This window comes from Copidosoma floridanum, unplaced genomic scaffold (assembly GCF_036245765.1).
Source record: "Copidosoma floridanum isolate Cflo_tuat_1 unplaced genomic scaffold, Cflo_Japanese_pri ptg000020l, whole genome shotgun sequence".
Taxonomy (NCBI): domain Eukaryota; kingdom Metazoa; phylum Arthropoda; class Insecta; order Hymenoptera; family Encyrtidae; genus Copidosoma; species Copidosoma floridanum.
In genome coordinates this window covers 11,326,397-11,342,815 of record NW_028321897.1, presented here as the reverse complement: position 1 = coordinate 11,342,815, position 16,419 = coordinate 11,326,397, and the positions used below count along the sequence as shown (strand labels likewise).

Here is a 16,419-nt window from a genome sequence, read left to right as displayed (position 1 = left end):
AAATCTACGTGCTGAAAAGATGGCATGTACACATGCATTTTTTTTTAACGCTTAGCTCTATTTCTTACTGTTGAATGGTTTAAGATTACTAACATACTGATCTCACCTCGTGTGAGAGCTCGCGTGCTTGTATGTGCATGTGTACGATGGTACTGGCATACGTTCACTTGCGTGTGTAGGCATATGTTTGTCCGTGCGTATCATTTAGTGCAATTTAACACCACAACGCTTAGTCCACGATTTAAAAGAAAAGTATATTGTAAGTCTAAACAAATAAATTCTTCGGGCTGACGTACAGTACTACATTTTGGATACTTTTTTTTTTAAATTAATAAATCTTTCAGGAAAAAAGACATCCCAGTGTTTTTATTTAAATTAATTATAATAAAATACAAAATAGTGAGGAACTATAGAAATTTCTATAGAAAACTTTTTAAGGCTAGAAAATTTATTAAAAATTAGATTTTTCTGACAAAGTGTGATTTGGCTCAGCGATTCATAGTGAATGTAATGTTTTTAAAACTGAAACACTACTTCATTCATATTATCACGCATTCTCGTAAGATATTTAGTAAAGATCTTCACACTTACGATTGTAAGCATAACTTAAAAATATTTTCTCGAGCTCACTAAATATACAGTCTATATGCTAATTTTAGGTTGTTTAGGACACGAAAATATTCTGATACCTTAAATTGTTCAGCATCTCCATCCCCTATTATAGTTATCTCTATGTTTTGAGAAAGTAAGGTCAATAATTTCGAAATTATTTAGATTAGGTGGAATTATAGTATTTTATGACTGTTGAACAAAATGCAAGACGTAATATATAACCACTTACGTAACCTGCAATATATTACTATCTTCTGTGAAAAATCACGACAGTTTAATTCATCGAGTAAGATATATAATGCAAAAGTTATTTCACCGTAACCTTATAATCACCTTGTCTTACTACTCTGAACTACAGATTTTGTGAATCTATCATATGATTATCACTTACAAATATATAAGAAAAATAAAACGTTAGTATTAAATCGTACACCGAACTTTATTTATTCTCATTCATTTAAAGAAAAGCGATACATTACTTGTAAATTCGAAGAATCGGATAAATTTTGGTATTTTTTTTTAATAATGAAAAAACTGCATCGATAATGCGTACATTATATGAACATTTTATCATACAAACTAAACACTGAAGCACTTTGTTGACAAAAACGAGACTTTCAACGGTTTTTTCTGATATCCTCAAAATCGGTTGACTCATTAAACATAACACCTTATCATTGACTATCTTTTTCTTGTTTTTTTTTAATATGTTCATACAATGTTTAATTATTACCATGGCTTCAACCTAAAAATTAAATACTTTGTATACATTTTGATGCACTTTAATTAGATAATAAGTAACAGTCCTTGTTATAAGACTTTTGTGAGGTACTCCTAAAGATTAATTTTTTAAATAGTTTTTCATAGAAGAATACTCTAAAAGTGTCTAATTTTCTTAATAATGGTGAAATTCAATAATTTCGCACTTTATGCATTAATTGAAAGATTTACTTTTCTTAGTAATATGATAAGTTTCTGGATAATACAGGATCATGAAGATTTAAATCCGAGCAGAAGCATAAAAAATAAGAATGAGAGAATTTATAATGATTGATTACTCGCATTTTCATTATTCAAATATCTTTTCATCTAATCAGTGCACTCGAACACTAACTTATCATTTAATTAATTATCGATGTTTGATAATAAGATTCTTGCCTCAAACAAATAACGACTCCTATTAAAAATGTCAGTCCTTTGATACAGAGGTATATCTTATCTAACATGGCTAACCTGTCTTTACGATAGAGTTAATGCCATGTTTCACTGGCATCTTCTAAAAAGAATAGCATTGGCAATGGAAATAGGCTTACTGCTTGACAACTATGCATTAATAGTTACAACCTCTTAACTATATTTCAGAAAAAAATAATGCAACAACCCAAATAAGTATTTTGTTTCGATGGTTTGATGTAGATAAATTATAGTAATAAAGAATACATGGTGCAGTATTTAATGAAAATGTATAATTTTTAATAAGCCCACTTATTTTGCGGGTATAGAAAAGAAATGTTGAAAATCTTATTTTTTTCAACTACCTGCTAAAGTTATCTATTTGTATTGTATCATTGTTGTATCCACATTAATTTTTTTTTCCCACTTTCATCAAAACTTTCCGTGCCGATTTTATAACACTAAACGCAGGGGCCAATATGCATCTAAAAAGAGGTGAATCACCTACATGATTGCTCGTAGCCAAGGAACTACGACCGTGCATGACTGACATGCATGCACGCTGGCTCATTCTGACCGGAGAAGAAGTTTAATAAAATACTTCTAAAACATAAAATAACAAAGTAACCTTATAGAACTAACAGATGCAAAAGGTTAGCTAGTAAAAGTTGCATCGGTAGATAAGAACTAAGACAAGAAGACTAAGAAAAAGTTAATGTATAGTTAATAAGCAATAAAGATGAGAAATAATATTTCCTACTATAACCCTAACAAAGCGACATTATTGGTTTTTCGCTCGTTTCTGATCCATAAGTTGCCAAGCTAACCTCTTACACCATAGAACTCTTATACCATTCGCAAAAACCTAATTTTTGTAATAAGGACAAATGTTGCTACTTTTGATTATGTAAAGGAAAGCAGGAAAGTTGAACTAACAGTCAACAATATCTCCTTACCCCTTTAATGACTCAAATATGTTGAGAGAAAGTTTGTACAACCGAGCCAATACAAGGAACGGAATTTTCAAATTCTCAAGGCACCACGTGCCAACGTCCTCTTCGACAAGTAAGCAAACGGAAAAATGCGAATTAATCATGCTACTAACATTTCAAAATGCTTTCGCTGCTAACAACAACCGACAAGCTTAGTTAAGTTAACAATCAATGGGTCGTAACAAACACCCGATAAGTGTTAAGACCATAACTAGAGCTGCTTCAGAGATAAATAATTGGACCTCTGTTAACAATTACTCTTCCTGACTATAAACTTGTTCTAATAATATACCTGGAAAATCGAGCAATTATTATGGTTATTAATGTGTAAAAATTACTATTACTAACCCTATTATTAATATAGCAACGCAGTGAACGATTATTCAGTCAACACCTTCATAAAATATTGATGCAATAAATATGATTAAATAAACGAACAATGCTTAGTCTAAGTAAATTTTAGCAATGTGTCATTCTAGTGTTAATATTAAATAACATGGAAAATCTGTAAAATCTTGATGTAAAAGAGAAAGAAAAAGCACAAGTAAGTCTATCACTTTCCTCTCTCTTGACGCATGTAGAAAAGCTAGCCAGAGGTGAGAAGTGCCAATTTTGAGTGGCTAAACTAGAGCAACTCCAGCCAATTAGATCTTCGGCTATTGTCTTTTCCCCCAAAATTTTCGGTGGCAAGTCTTTCTGCGTCGTTTTCCAGCTAGCGCGTGGTCAAGGTCTGCTTCTTCTTATAAAAAAAACCTGGAGGTACAGTGAGGAATTATTACAGTTTAATTTCACCCTGAAATGGTTGACTGGATAGTAAGAGTCCACCTCTGCTATCCCAGGGTTCTCCACGAGTGTGGTTTTAAATCTTCGATTTTGGACAATTTGCGCTGGTTCGGCACGTGTACGTTCCATACTAAAAATAAAAGTAAGGCAAGTTTTAATACTAAAGTGACAAATCTATTTATCTTCTAAATTTTAGCGCAGACGTGTTTTTTTAGAGTTTGAAGTTCGGTGCCTGTGAAATACTACACTACGAGATTAAATAAAGGAATTATTCGAGTGTATAATGTTTCTCACGTAAGGTCTAGGGCAATCACATTTACTTCGGATGGTACTGGTGGCTCCTAGACCGTTCGGGAATTTAAACCATTTTACCCCCTTGCGTTACCTCTAGAGTGTAACTGCCCTTGCTCGTTACGGTACTGGTAACCTCTAGATAGCGGACAGGATACTATTCGACACATCGCACCGGGTATTCTTGATAAATCCGAGGCTTGCCACGAACGAGTGCATAGCACTATTGCTCGACATTCTCGTGAATTTAATCAAAATGGCCGTCCTCGCCCCCTTTTAAATACTCAAACAAGAAACATAACTGACTTTTTGCTCTGCGTCCCACCTACGCGCCCAGTGCGAGTCCTGAGTTATTAAGCGGAAGCTTAGACTCGAATAATACGTTGCACCAACGCAACAGTATGTTGAGATATTTATTAAATTAAAGTATTAACAATCATTTTTTTCTTAAAACATCCATCAGAAGATACTCAAATACATCTTATTTTAAAAATTTACAAGTTGTCTTACACAATTTTTAAAATAAATTGGGATCAATACAGTTTAGTATATGATCTGAGACAAGCATTTTTTTTTTAATATTCTTGAGAAATGATCATATAATAAATTTTGAACATTTTAAACTCAGGATAATAAGTTGTGAATATTATTAGATGATTTAAAAATTAATTTTAAAACTACATATATTTAGCAGTTGTCTTTATTCAAAAAAGATAAGTTCAGGTATTAAAAAAAGTTGTTCCTTGCATTATTCTAACAAGTCGTAAAAAACTATAATGCCACCAAATTTAAGTAGTTTTAAGATTATAGACCTTTATCTCTCGAAACTTTGACATAACTATCAGCCAGGTGCAAGTGATGGGAGGGGATAGATGAGTCGACGCCAGTGCGAGTAGTGGTGAAAACAGGAAACCTGGGGAACCAAATCACTGTCATATTTGTTTAATTAAGAAAACAATAATAGTATTTTATTTAATTTGCAGATGTTATCATCACGTATGCATAAATAGTATTAATATTTGAAGTTGCAGTTACACAAATGTAAAAGAATGAGCTATGTTGTGCCAAGAACGATTGTAAAATGTTTGAATGTAACAATACATTAATAAAGCCTCGTTAGTTTTCAATCCAGAGCACACTCTCAGAATCAGACGGCAAAAAGAACTGTAAACACGTCAAATAAAACATGATTATTGTGATTTCTATTATTTGAATGATTATGAAATATGGGTGTAAGAAAGAGCTGTGTTGTTTAGTGTAACATTAGTGCAAAGACAGATATAGTTAAACTACATAAATTTCGATTATTATTTAACTATACATAAATGTAAATTTCATGTGCATTGCAACTTAGACAATTTTCAAAATAATCCTTATAAAACGTACATGCAGGTTAACTTTGTAGGGAACTGAAGTTACCGAGGTCTGCCTTATTACGAAGGCACTTGTAAAATTGCTGACTGCTCCACTTTAAAAGTTTGTAACATCACACACATGACTACTTTTAACCAACTGATAACCTTTTTTTAAGGCTTCAGAGTTAAAACAAATAGAGTGTGTGATATACCTTGAATCTGTTTTTATAGTAACATCCATTATCAGATGAATCAATATACTAGTTTTTTGCTAATTAATTGATTATTACTAAAAGTGTGCATCGGTGTATGCTGTTGACGTACAATGTGGGTACACGTGGTTGCATGATTTTGACACTAAGAGTGGCACTGCATGACATGCACCTGGCCAATAACTAGAGATAGAGATGCAGACCAATGAAGTATATATAAAATTATTCCTACATTTGTAAAACCGTAAGAAATCTCAAACACTGAGTATAAAGTTTACTGAAGAAAACATTTTAACGATATGTCGACAATCGTAAGTGTAAAAATCTCATGTTTGACGAGGATATATGATAATATGGATAAAAAAGTGTTTTATTTACAAAAAATTCTAATTTTACCAACAATTGTTTAGAAAAGATTTTTTATAGAAATTTCCATAGTTCTCTACAATTGAGCATTAAATTATCGTCAGTCTGAAAAAAGAAAATATTGAGATATCTTATTTAATAAAAGAGTTATTGATTTTCAAAAAAAAATCAAGAACCTGACACTTTTCAAGTTAACTCGAGAAAATATTTTGAGGTTATGTACACAACCTTAAGTGTAAAGAAATATTTTGTCTCATATTTGATGAAAATGCGTGATAACATGGATAAAGTAGTGTGCTTTTGACAAAAATTCTAATTTTACCGGAAATAGCTTAGCCAAATCACACTTTATCAGAAAAATCAGAGTTTATATAAGTTTTCTAGCCAAAAAAAAATTTTGTACAGCATTTCTTATAGTTTTACACTATTCCGTATTTAACTTCTTTTAGTTTGAAAATTTAAAAAATTAAGACATCTTACTTCCTTAAAGGGTTATTCATTTAAAAAAAAAAATCCAAAACCTTATACTGTGCGACAGCTGGTTTCTGAAGAACAAGGATTAAGTTAATTTGCTTGAAGAACAACTCTACGAGCTTTGCCGTTTACTTATACAAGTTTGGAGCACATTGGCATTTTTGACAGGGATTTAAGACTTCAGTTTTACTAAGAGTATGCTTGTACAAAATCGTATACAAATTTTTTTTTTGTTTTTTTTTTTTTTTAATTAAAAAAAAAAGTAAGTTCATTGTCTTTCTTCTTTTTTGCGAAAAATTTTTTTTCGACGATTTTATAAGCCATTTAAAAGCATTCTTGGCCCCTTTTGAAACTAACGCTCAATGCTTTACCAACATCAATAATACTCACATAAAACAGGAAGAACTACTCAACATTTTGGGCTTACAGAAGTAGCCTTTGGTCTAAATCGTGTATACAAAATATCAGCCAGAATGAGAGTTTCCATATAAATTCCTATAACGCAAAGTAATAGCCACGGTCAAGCATACCTATAATTGACAAATACTACTTCTGGTATATTTATAGGCAAAGCAGAAGTAATATAAGATAGACGTCGCTGATTCATAAAAGCTGTCAACGCTTGAAAAAAGCCAGTAGAAATCGAGATCACACCTCAAAACCTTGTACCATTTAATTTAAATAATTCAGAAACTTTTCTCGACACATATTTTAGTGATAATATTCCCAACATAACAACACAGGAAATAATTGAATATAGTATGGAAAACCTTTGCCGGCATTATCATTACAAAATAAGCTATTATTGAATCTCCCAATAATAAATAAATACGTAATTTCATTAGATATTTAAGGTAATGCTGCTCAACGTACATCGTATGTACAACATAATCTACCGATGACTAACAGTAAACCTGTTTTTACTAAACAATATAAATAAATCATCCTGCTGTATGCAAAAAAGCAAAAGATCAGATCAATAAATTATTTTAAAAATGAACCACTAGCTAGTCTTCTAGCCTGTAGAAATACAGTGGCCACTGTAGATTGTACCCAAAAACTAGGACCCAACAGGGAAAAAAGACAACGTCTTGTAATTATGGAATAATTAAAGGCTCAAACTACCTCTAAGGCTGACCCAATGTCTTTTATTACAGAGATGTTAGAGCGAATTATTTGTTAACTATTTATCAAAAATATTTTTAGTATTTGATCTAACAAACGGATTACATCCCATTGAAGTAAATCCAGAAGACTGCTACAAAACAGCTTACACTACTACATATTGACATTACGAGTGTACAGGTATGACATTTGGATTTTGCAGTGCACCAGCTACATATCAACGATACTGTATTAGTGGTATTACAAGATACGGAACTATTTATACTTTTAGATAATACCATAATATTTGTTAAAACTTTAGAAGAACATAAAATAAAAGTAAAAATCTTATTCAATAAAGTGTCAGATGCTAGCTAAAAATAACAGCTAAATACTTGCATGTTCTTGACTTTTGAGGTTGGGACATATTTAAGACATAAAATATGTGGTTATGAAGTGAAATCAGATTTAAAAAAAACTTGAAGCTGTTTAAAATGTACCAATACTAATTGTAAGAAAATTGGAGAATTTTTTGGACTCACAGGATAGTATGGACGATTGACTAGAGATAATGCTAAACTTGTAAGACCTTCGACCCTATCACTACAGCAAAGTCAAAAATTGTATGGGACTAAGACTCAGAAAGAGAGCGTTGAAAAATTAAAATGAGCCCTGTGAAAAACCCTAGGCTTGCATGTGTCAGTCATAATAAACCATTTATTTTTAATACCAAAGTATTTTATCTAGTAGTTAGTACTGTCTTAAGTCAAGGAGAACTGGGAGAAGACTACATTCTAGCCAATATATCTCGCATTTTTAATAAATGCGAAAAAAATTACTCCACTAATGAAAAACAGTATTCAGCAGTAATAGCCGCCATACAACATTTTTGACACTATTTGTACGGACGAAAATTTACAGTTTACGCAGACCACGTACATTTGACATGGATTAAATCAATAAAAGATCCCATGAATCGTCTTAATCGATGGAGAGCAAAACTTAGTGGGTACAACTACACTTATAAGTACAAATTCAGATGTTTGAATTCAAATGCTGACGCCTTATCGCGTAACTCCAGAGATTTTTAAGAAATAAAGACCATTAAAGATTACATAAATTTGAAGGAGGGGTGTAAAAGTGTTAAAAGAATTTTAAGATTCAGCATTAATAGAAGCAGTGATTGCTCCAATATATGTATAAGCTCAAGTTCTGACTGCGATACTAATAATTATAAAACATTGCAGTCACGTATGATACCTTTGATATCTGTATTGATAATCCCCGAATAAATAAGAACATCTGTTGCACATGCTAAGAAAGCCATAACAGCCTCATCAAGATCGAATTCGACAACAGCCTTCTCGGTGGGCTGAGAGGCATAAAAAATCATAGAAAAGAATGCGTGAATTATTTTACTGGGAAGGTATAAGAAAAAATGATAAAATTTTTGTACGAAAATGCAAAATTTGCAAAGAACAAAAATTAAGATGGATAGAAACAAAAGAACCTATGATAATAACTGATACTTCAGCTAAATTTTGCTCAAAAACAGCCATCAATACTGTAGAATAGTTAGCAACAACAACATCTAGACATAAATATGTATAAATATATAAATATATATATATATTATCCATACAATATTTATTCCCAAAATACTGTGTAGCAGCACCCCGTACCTGACATTCAAGCTGTCATAGTCACAGACGCTCTGGCAAGACCCTTTCTAGCGTTGTATAAGGTGCTTAAAATACAACTCAGTGATAATGGAAAGAGTTTTAAAGTAATATGCTAACAAGTTTGCTTTTAACTTTAAGACCAATATACCTAACCAACCCTAATCTAATGGTTCACTAAAACATAGCCATGCTATGCTTGCAAGCTTTTTGAGAAAAAAAAAACATAATTAAACAGTACTCGTACAAAATTTTACCTCTTGCTATTCATGAATACAATACGTCACTGCATACAGTTACCAGGTTGATACTATATGAATTCGTATGCAGCAAAAAAGCACGTCCACCAAATCCATAACAAACCAAAAAATCAAATGCAGTCTTTTGATAACTATCTTATTGATTTATTCCATTGTTCAAGAGACATGTATAAAAAAGCTTATGATAAGCTCATGAAATGTAGAGATAAAAATGAACAAAATAACGATAAAAATGTTTGATTTTAGAGTTTAACAGTAAGTATGGAAGTTTACCTTATAAAAAAATCTTAGAAAGAACCATTACATAAATGTTACAAAATAAAAAGATTCTTTTTTTTCACTCTTGCAACTCACTATATGAGAAATTATTTTTATGCAACGTTATTGCATTTAAAGCCAAGTTTTGCCAATTAATTATTATACTAATAGAATTAAATTAAATTTCTGTCTACAATGGAAACTTTGGTCAAAATTTATGTTTATTTATTAATTCATAGTAACTCACAAATTAGAAATTCAGTCAATAATAAGATCAAACCATTACAACTGTGATAACGATTTTGTAAGGAATGAACTGGAGTAGTTAAAATATAAATAAATAAATTTTAATCAATTGTTTTCCAAAACTATTATTTTTTCCACAACTGTTAAATGTAAAAAATTTTTAAGCTCTTACACCAATGATATCAAGGTTTTCGACCCCTTCATGGATTTCTTGTTGCAACTAATTACTTTTATTTATTACATATTACGTAAATTTATTACATATTATATATTACATACACCTTGCAAGCACACATTAAATCATACGTACATGCGAAACCATTAACGGAAGATCTCACACTTTGAAGATGTATTTCCAACCACTGACTTTCAAAAACGTTTAGTTTAACACAAGCGTGGTGTAAAATTGTGACAATAACCTGCAGTGGAAATAATGTCTTATAATTGAAAAAAAGTTTTTTAAACATGTAAAACATCACTGACAATAAACCTCAACGTGTCATAACACAATTCCATGCAGAATTAACAACGATATAATAAATGCATCATAGCAACACTGCAGTACCTACATTTACTGCATTTTACCAAAGCATTACGGATCTCGCAGAAAAGTCACATAAAAAGTCAACACTAATAGAATACTTCATAAAATTCAATTTATATACGCCTACTGCATAACACTAGAAATTAAAACTGCAATCAGAAACTTAAGTCAGCTACAACTTTCTAATGACTTCGTTCAACACGCCCATTGACCAATCAATCGCTATTCGCTTCAAATAACAAATCTAATAATTTTATTATATACTCAAGTTACAGTATAGACACACCACCATTATATGTAACGCCATAATAAAGGAGAAGAGAAAAAAAGAGCTAGCGAACAACTTCAAAGTACTTTATTCATCAATCATGATACTGCAAAGTGTAAACATCATTTCTACTGAACTAAGTCCAAATTTTTAGCATTAAGGTGGCTTGGGCAGTTAGTACCGTACTTAGGGTAGGGTGCCATAAGGGCCTCCAAAAATTTAACGCGCTTCGACGGTATATTATTCAATAAATATAGCTATTTTAATAGAACCAAACTACAAGATCAAGAATTCAATTATTGCTTACACAGGTGCAATTGACATTTACTTGTATTTTTACAAAAATTGTTAACACGTCAGATACGCTGGTGAAAAATGTTCGCAAAAACGTTAAATTCTTCTTTTTTTCATAAAATATCTGTAAAAAAACGTATAAGTAAAAAAAGCAAAATAGTGTAGAAATTGATTAACGAGAGTTAGCTACGCCAAAAACAGACTACGTAATTTTTTCGAAATTTTAAATTATATTCCGTATACCTTGCTGGTTTATTTAAACGTTGTTCTTAAATTTCATTACCACATTTATCATTCTGAATTAAAGTTAACTATCAGTTTAATGTACTATTTTACAGACTACTTTTAAAAATATCGTATAAAATGGGTCTTCGTCTTAAGACAGCATACAAGTCAGGGCTAAACTTTTCTCAGAGGTGTTCAAAAAGCGCAGATTTTTTTTGTATTATGTTATTTAATTTACTGCCATACGAACATGTCTACACAATTTGTCTTACAAATTGTCATTAATGCTGTTAGATACATGTATGTAAGAGATAAGTTACGATTATAGATAGCAGATATGTGATAACACTTATTGTATACACTATGATGCAGCTTTGTATGACTGCATTTGCCAAGTACGCATGCTATTTTCTTACATAACGATACAATGCTCATGATTTTTCTAATTTTTCCAAGTTCTCACTTTAGTTAATATCACATATATATCGTATCAGAGGAACTACTAAGTAAATAGGTTTATTAACAATTTAGTTCGCTGGTTCAGTAAGTTGTCACAGCACATTTATCTAGCACGCTCATAGAATAATAACTTTTTTCAACAATAAATTAAGACTTTCTTATAACACAGTAGTTGTTTAATTTTAGGTATTATAAGGAATATTTTAAATATAAGATAGTTTTTAAGCAAAAAGTCATACGCACTAAGTAACCATGGTGCACAACACATTCTTCTTAAGATCTATAATAATCAATTTAATATTGTTGTGAAAGTCAATAAATTAGTTTCTGTTCTGTTTCAGAGGGATGACTTTACATTTAAAGTTAAGTAATTTTTCTCAGAAGTTAAACTACAAACCTGGTGATCATTTAGGATTTTTTCCATGTAACAAAGATTCTCTTGTAAATGGGATATTAAAAAGAGTTAGTTATCCTTTCAATGCTGATACGGTGATCGAACCTCAAATACTAAAACAAGTCCATACTCCAAATGGTAAATATAAAATACGCTTTAAACATATTTAACAAAAAAATACTTACTTCATATTTTCTCATATTTTTTAATTTTGACTTTTCCTACAGTATTTTCTATTATGCTGTTAAAAAATTTACGGTCCTTTTGTATTTTTTGCAATTCTTAATAAAAGCTGCAGTGTAAGAAGTCATATAAGGTTAGAAAATTTGAATGGGTACTCATATTTCTAACAATTCAATGTATGATTTATAATACATCATAAGATGGACCAATGAATAGATGATTTACCTGTTTTTAGATTTGTAAAGTGAATCTATACGAAAAATATGTTAGCAAGCAAATGTATTAAAATTTGATAAGTTCCATGTTGTCATGTCTCATATTGCTTATTCCTCACTGTAAACCTTAATTACAAAGTTATCTTATTTATCAATCATTTGTATCATATTTTACTATCTTTAAGCTTATAAAAACGATGCCAGATCTATTACTCTTTCACAGCTATACCTTAGTTGCATTAATATCGTTTTTTTTAATTGTAATGCCCTTTCATATCAATTTAAGTAACTGTATACTGAATGATTTTTCATGAAATAATACAAGTCGTGATAGATACATTTGTTCATTTTGTCTTTTTTCTATACATAGATCAATGAAACACTTATTATAGATACATGGCAATTGCAGCAAACAAATTTATTTAAATAACATAAAATAAGGACTACAATCATAAAAAACAAAATTCATATAAGTTAACAGAGAAAGCAAAAAAGTGGTATTAAAAAAGTAAGGAATTAAAAGTTATCAATAATTTAAAGTGTCTGATCCATTTTAAAAAATCTTTTTTTTTAACAGATGAAGAATGAAAATACTGAAATGAACTTCATATTCTGACAATTGCTAACTTGATAACTTGACGTTCAATTTATCCATCAAGGTGAATTATAAGTCAATCTACTGAGATTTTGAATTTTTGAATGCCTGATATCATATAGTTTTAAGAATATTTTGTAATTAGAGAAATCAATTTAATTAACAAACCAAGTGATGTCTTATCTGATGAAAAAATAAGTTTGGAAAAGCTGGAAATAGTTGATCTTACAAATAATATAAATTACAAAGTTCAGACTCGCATTTACAACGTTTATACAATTTGTAGTTTTTCTCAACTCAATTCACTTCTATGATAGTTGGTTAACCGCTGCTTGCCCACATGCAGTTGCAAGATCTTACAAGGTTGGGTGCAACAATGATCTTAATTATACACGAGAATACCTCGTGGTGATAATAATAATAAGGCTGCTGCTTTTAACGTTGGATCCGAAGTCAACGATCCTTTTTTTCTTATTCCTCATTCATTCCTTTTTTAGGTTAGCTTACAGTGGCCTGAGAAGATGAGCTATGGCCATTCTAGAACACAGTGGTTCTAGAACACCCCCCCTATCTATGGCGTATACTTCTCTGTGGCGTGACGCTGCTTCTCCTGCAGCCAATGGGCGAGCGGATTCAGCAGTTATCCTTTTTTGCACACGCCACTTGAGTTCGTAAGTGCTACCTGCAGCGCTTCTCGAGTTGAGCGTAGTGTAATGCGTGTTTGCAGCGTTGGTTTACGCGTGCTGATTAAATATGTAAAATCTTGTGCAGCTTGCTCACGTGATGGTTAGAAGCATTTTTTTTTTTTTTTTTTTTTTTTTATGTAAGCGAGGACGTTGCATAATACTGTAGAATATGAAGGAGAAACGGAAAAAAATTTTTAACATTGTTGTTTATTTTTGATCATTTAGTTTATTTTTAAATAAAAAAAGTTACTTTTGCAAATCTAGAATTGCAAAATGATTTGTTAAGAACCTTATTCTTAAAATGCAATACATTTTCACAGCTCTTGATTATTATCATCGTTGTTGTTGTCGTTGTCGTCGTCGTCGTCATTAACATTAACCATATTCATATTTAAGTAAGACTTTCTTATTCGTTTGACATTATAAAGAGCACACATGGATCTGTACGCACCGTTTTGATGAGCATCAGTAGTAACTAATCTTACAAGTTCTAACGGTGGATAGTCTGTCATATCAGTGACTTTAAAGACAAATTTTTCAAGCCATTTTTGTTTCAGATCTTCAATAACAAGTGTCTTCGTAGCATTTTCAAAATCCTCCCGTAAAATATTTCTCATTTCTGTGTACTCAATTTTTCCTGAGTACCAGCTGAGTCCGTGATAGTAAAATATAACTGCTTAAATTTTTATGTTTATACTTTGGTAGTTACTTTCGCCTGCTGAAAAGTGCTTTCAATAGAAATACTTGTGCTTCTGCATCGGTAGCTTCGAGCGAAAAAGTAGCTAATTATTTGAGAACATAAGTATAACCCGGTTTCTTCAAACCTTGCATGTCCATGAAATACTCCATTTACTTCGCTTTTATGATATTGAATTTTATTTCTTTAGCGCTTCACAACCTTTATTTCTAGGACAACATCCCTTGTTAATTAAATACTTATCAACAAAGTTTTTCAATAAAGATTTCTTGTTTTTATTATTATCGTCCTTAAAAAAAAGTTTTTGGTACTTAAGATTAGTTGTAAAATTTCTTGCACTAAGTTTATTGTATTACATACACTACAATAGTCATAAGTTTTAATGATGTTAAGACTTTGAAAATAGTTAGCATCACATTTTTACTTAACTGTAATGTAAAACAAACAATATTTCAAAATCAAATGCTAAACATAATATTTCAATATTCTTCTCCATTATTAGTTCTATGTAATTTAAAATTTATGTCATTTAAAAGTATTTGTAAACAGTACGTCGTTATCTTCCAGAGTACCAGAACAAAGTTTTGTTTAAAAAAGAGATTATTAACTGCAGAATTAAGATTTCCTTTAACATTTTCCTGAAGAGTTAAGTAATGTTTTTTAATAAGCTTTTCCGAATAAGATAAACTGGATTATTAATTGAAGTAATACTTTCTAACGAAGTAGTTGAAAAATTCTCTAAAAAATCCTTGCACTTATAAACTTATGTTGCTGCACACTCGTAATGATGTAGTATTTTATCCACACATATGATAGTTTGAAAAAGCCCCAAAAAGGTACAGTGTGGCATGACAATGGTTAAACCATACGTTGTCTTTTTTTCTTATTTTCATCTTGTTCGTCACTAGTTTCATTTTTATGAAAGACAACTGACTTGATTTCATAAAATGATGTAAATATCCTCTTAATATCACCAACTTGTATGTGATCCATTTGATGGACGTTTTTATCGGTAACGTAATTATTTATAGAAGCAAATAAATCTTTTTACTTGCTTCATACATGTGACTTTATGATTACAGCTCCTGTTAACTGACATTTGAAAACCTGCAACAAAGGCTCGAAGCACTAACGGTTTATATTAAAATGAAGTCCCACGACAATTGTTTCGTAGCCGTCTTATGGGCGGATATAATCGCAGTTATAGCTTGGCAGTGAATATTACAGCACTTCCTTTGTCTTTTCGACTGTCCGCAAGGTTAATCAAATCTGCTGGATGTTCAGAGGTATGACGCGATAAAAAATGAGCTTGTCTCGGTTCAACACGAGCCATTTTTTTACAGATTCATACGACGCAGTAAATGGAAGTTAAAAATCACTTTACCGACAAAGATTTGAGCACACTGCAAAAATTATCTATCTCAGTCGTTATCTAAGCTTTGAAAAAGAGTAACGGGTCTATAGTAAAGTAAAACCCTTGTGTTAAGAAACTTAGCTGCTACACTCTCCCTCGTAAAATTTTTGTATTCGGTGCAATCTCTCACTCAAATTCTTTGGCAATTTTTTTTAAAGACTAAGAAGAGTTAGTAACCATGGAAAAAGTGAGCAATTGTCCCTTAGGTGCAGGATTGTGTGAAATTTTTCAGATTATGACGAAAGTGTACCGATCTGACTGTGTATACTTTTACATTTATCATGAATAGGCCAAAATTTTAGCAAAAAAAACAAAGTATAGTAGTAGGTGATGAGAAGAACAAAACGAAAAAGAAAATCAGTCTTTATCCGACACTCTCAGACAAATGACGTTTTTTTGCTTGTACGCTGTAATATATTTACCTGTCAGATTCCGCTGAAACAGCTCTCGCTTTTCCTTGCAAAAATAAATTCTGTGCACTTCCTTCACTAGCATACAATATCCGTTGTTTGCAAGTCTTGTTAATTTATTTTGCTAATTATCATTCTCTTTCTTTCACCAAGTTACTGCTTCCGTGTGTTACAAGTTTAAATAGTTGCCTTGTCCGTTTATTATTTTTAATTCCTGAAAAAATAAAAGC

At 31.1% G+C, this 16,419-nt stretch overlaps 1 protein-coding gene across 1 annotated transcript in view; it reads left to right on the top strand.

Moving 5' to 3' along the window:
- Window positions 1–16,419, top strand: part of Nos (Nitric oxide synthase) — a 2,633,257-nt gene that overhangs the window by 1,905,672 nt on the left and 711,166 nt on the right. Inside the window, exon 18 of the mRNA XM_089593752.1 lies at window positions 11,937–12,127. Coding sequence (XP_089449878.1) covers window positions 11,937–12,127 — 191 coding nt within the window. The remainder of the gene's footprint in view (window positions 1–11,936; window positions 12,128–16,419) is intronic.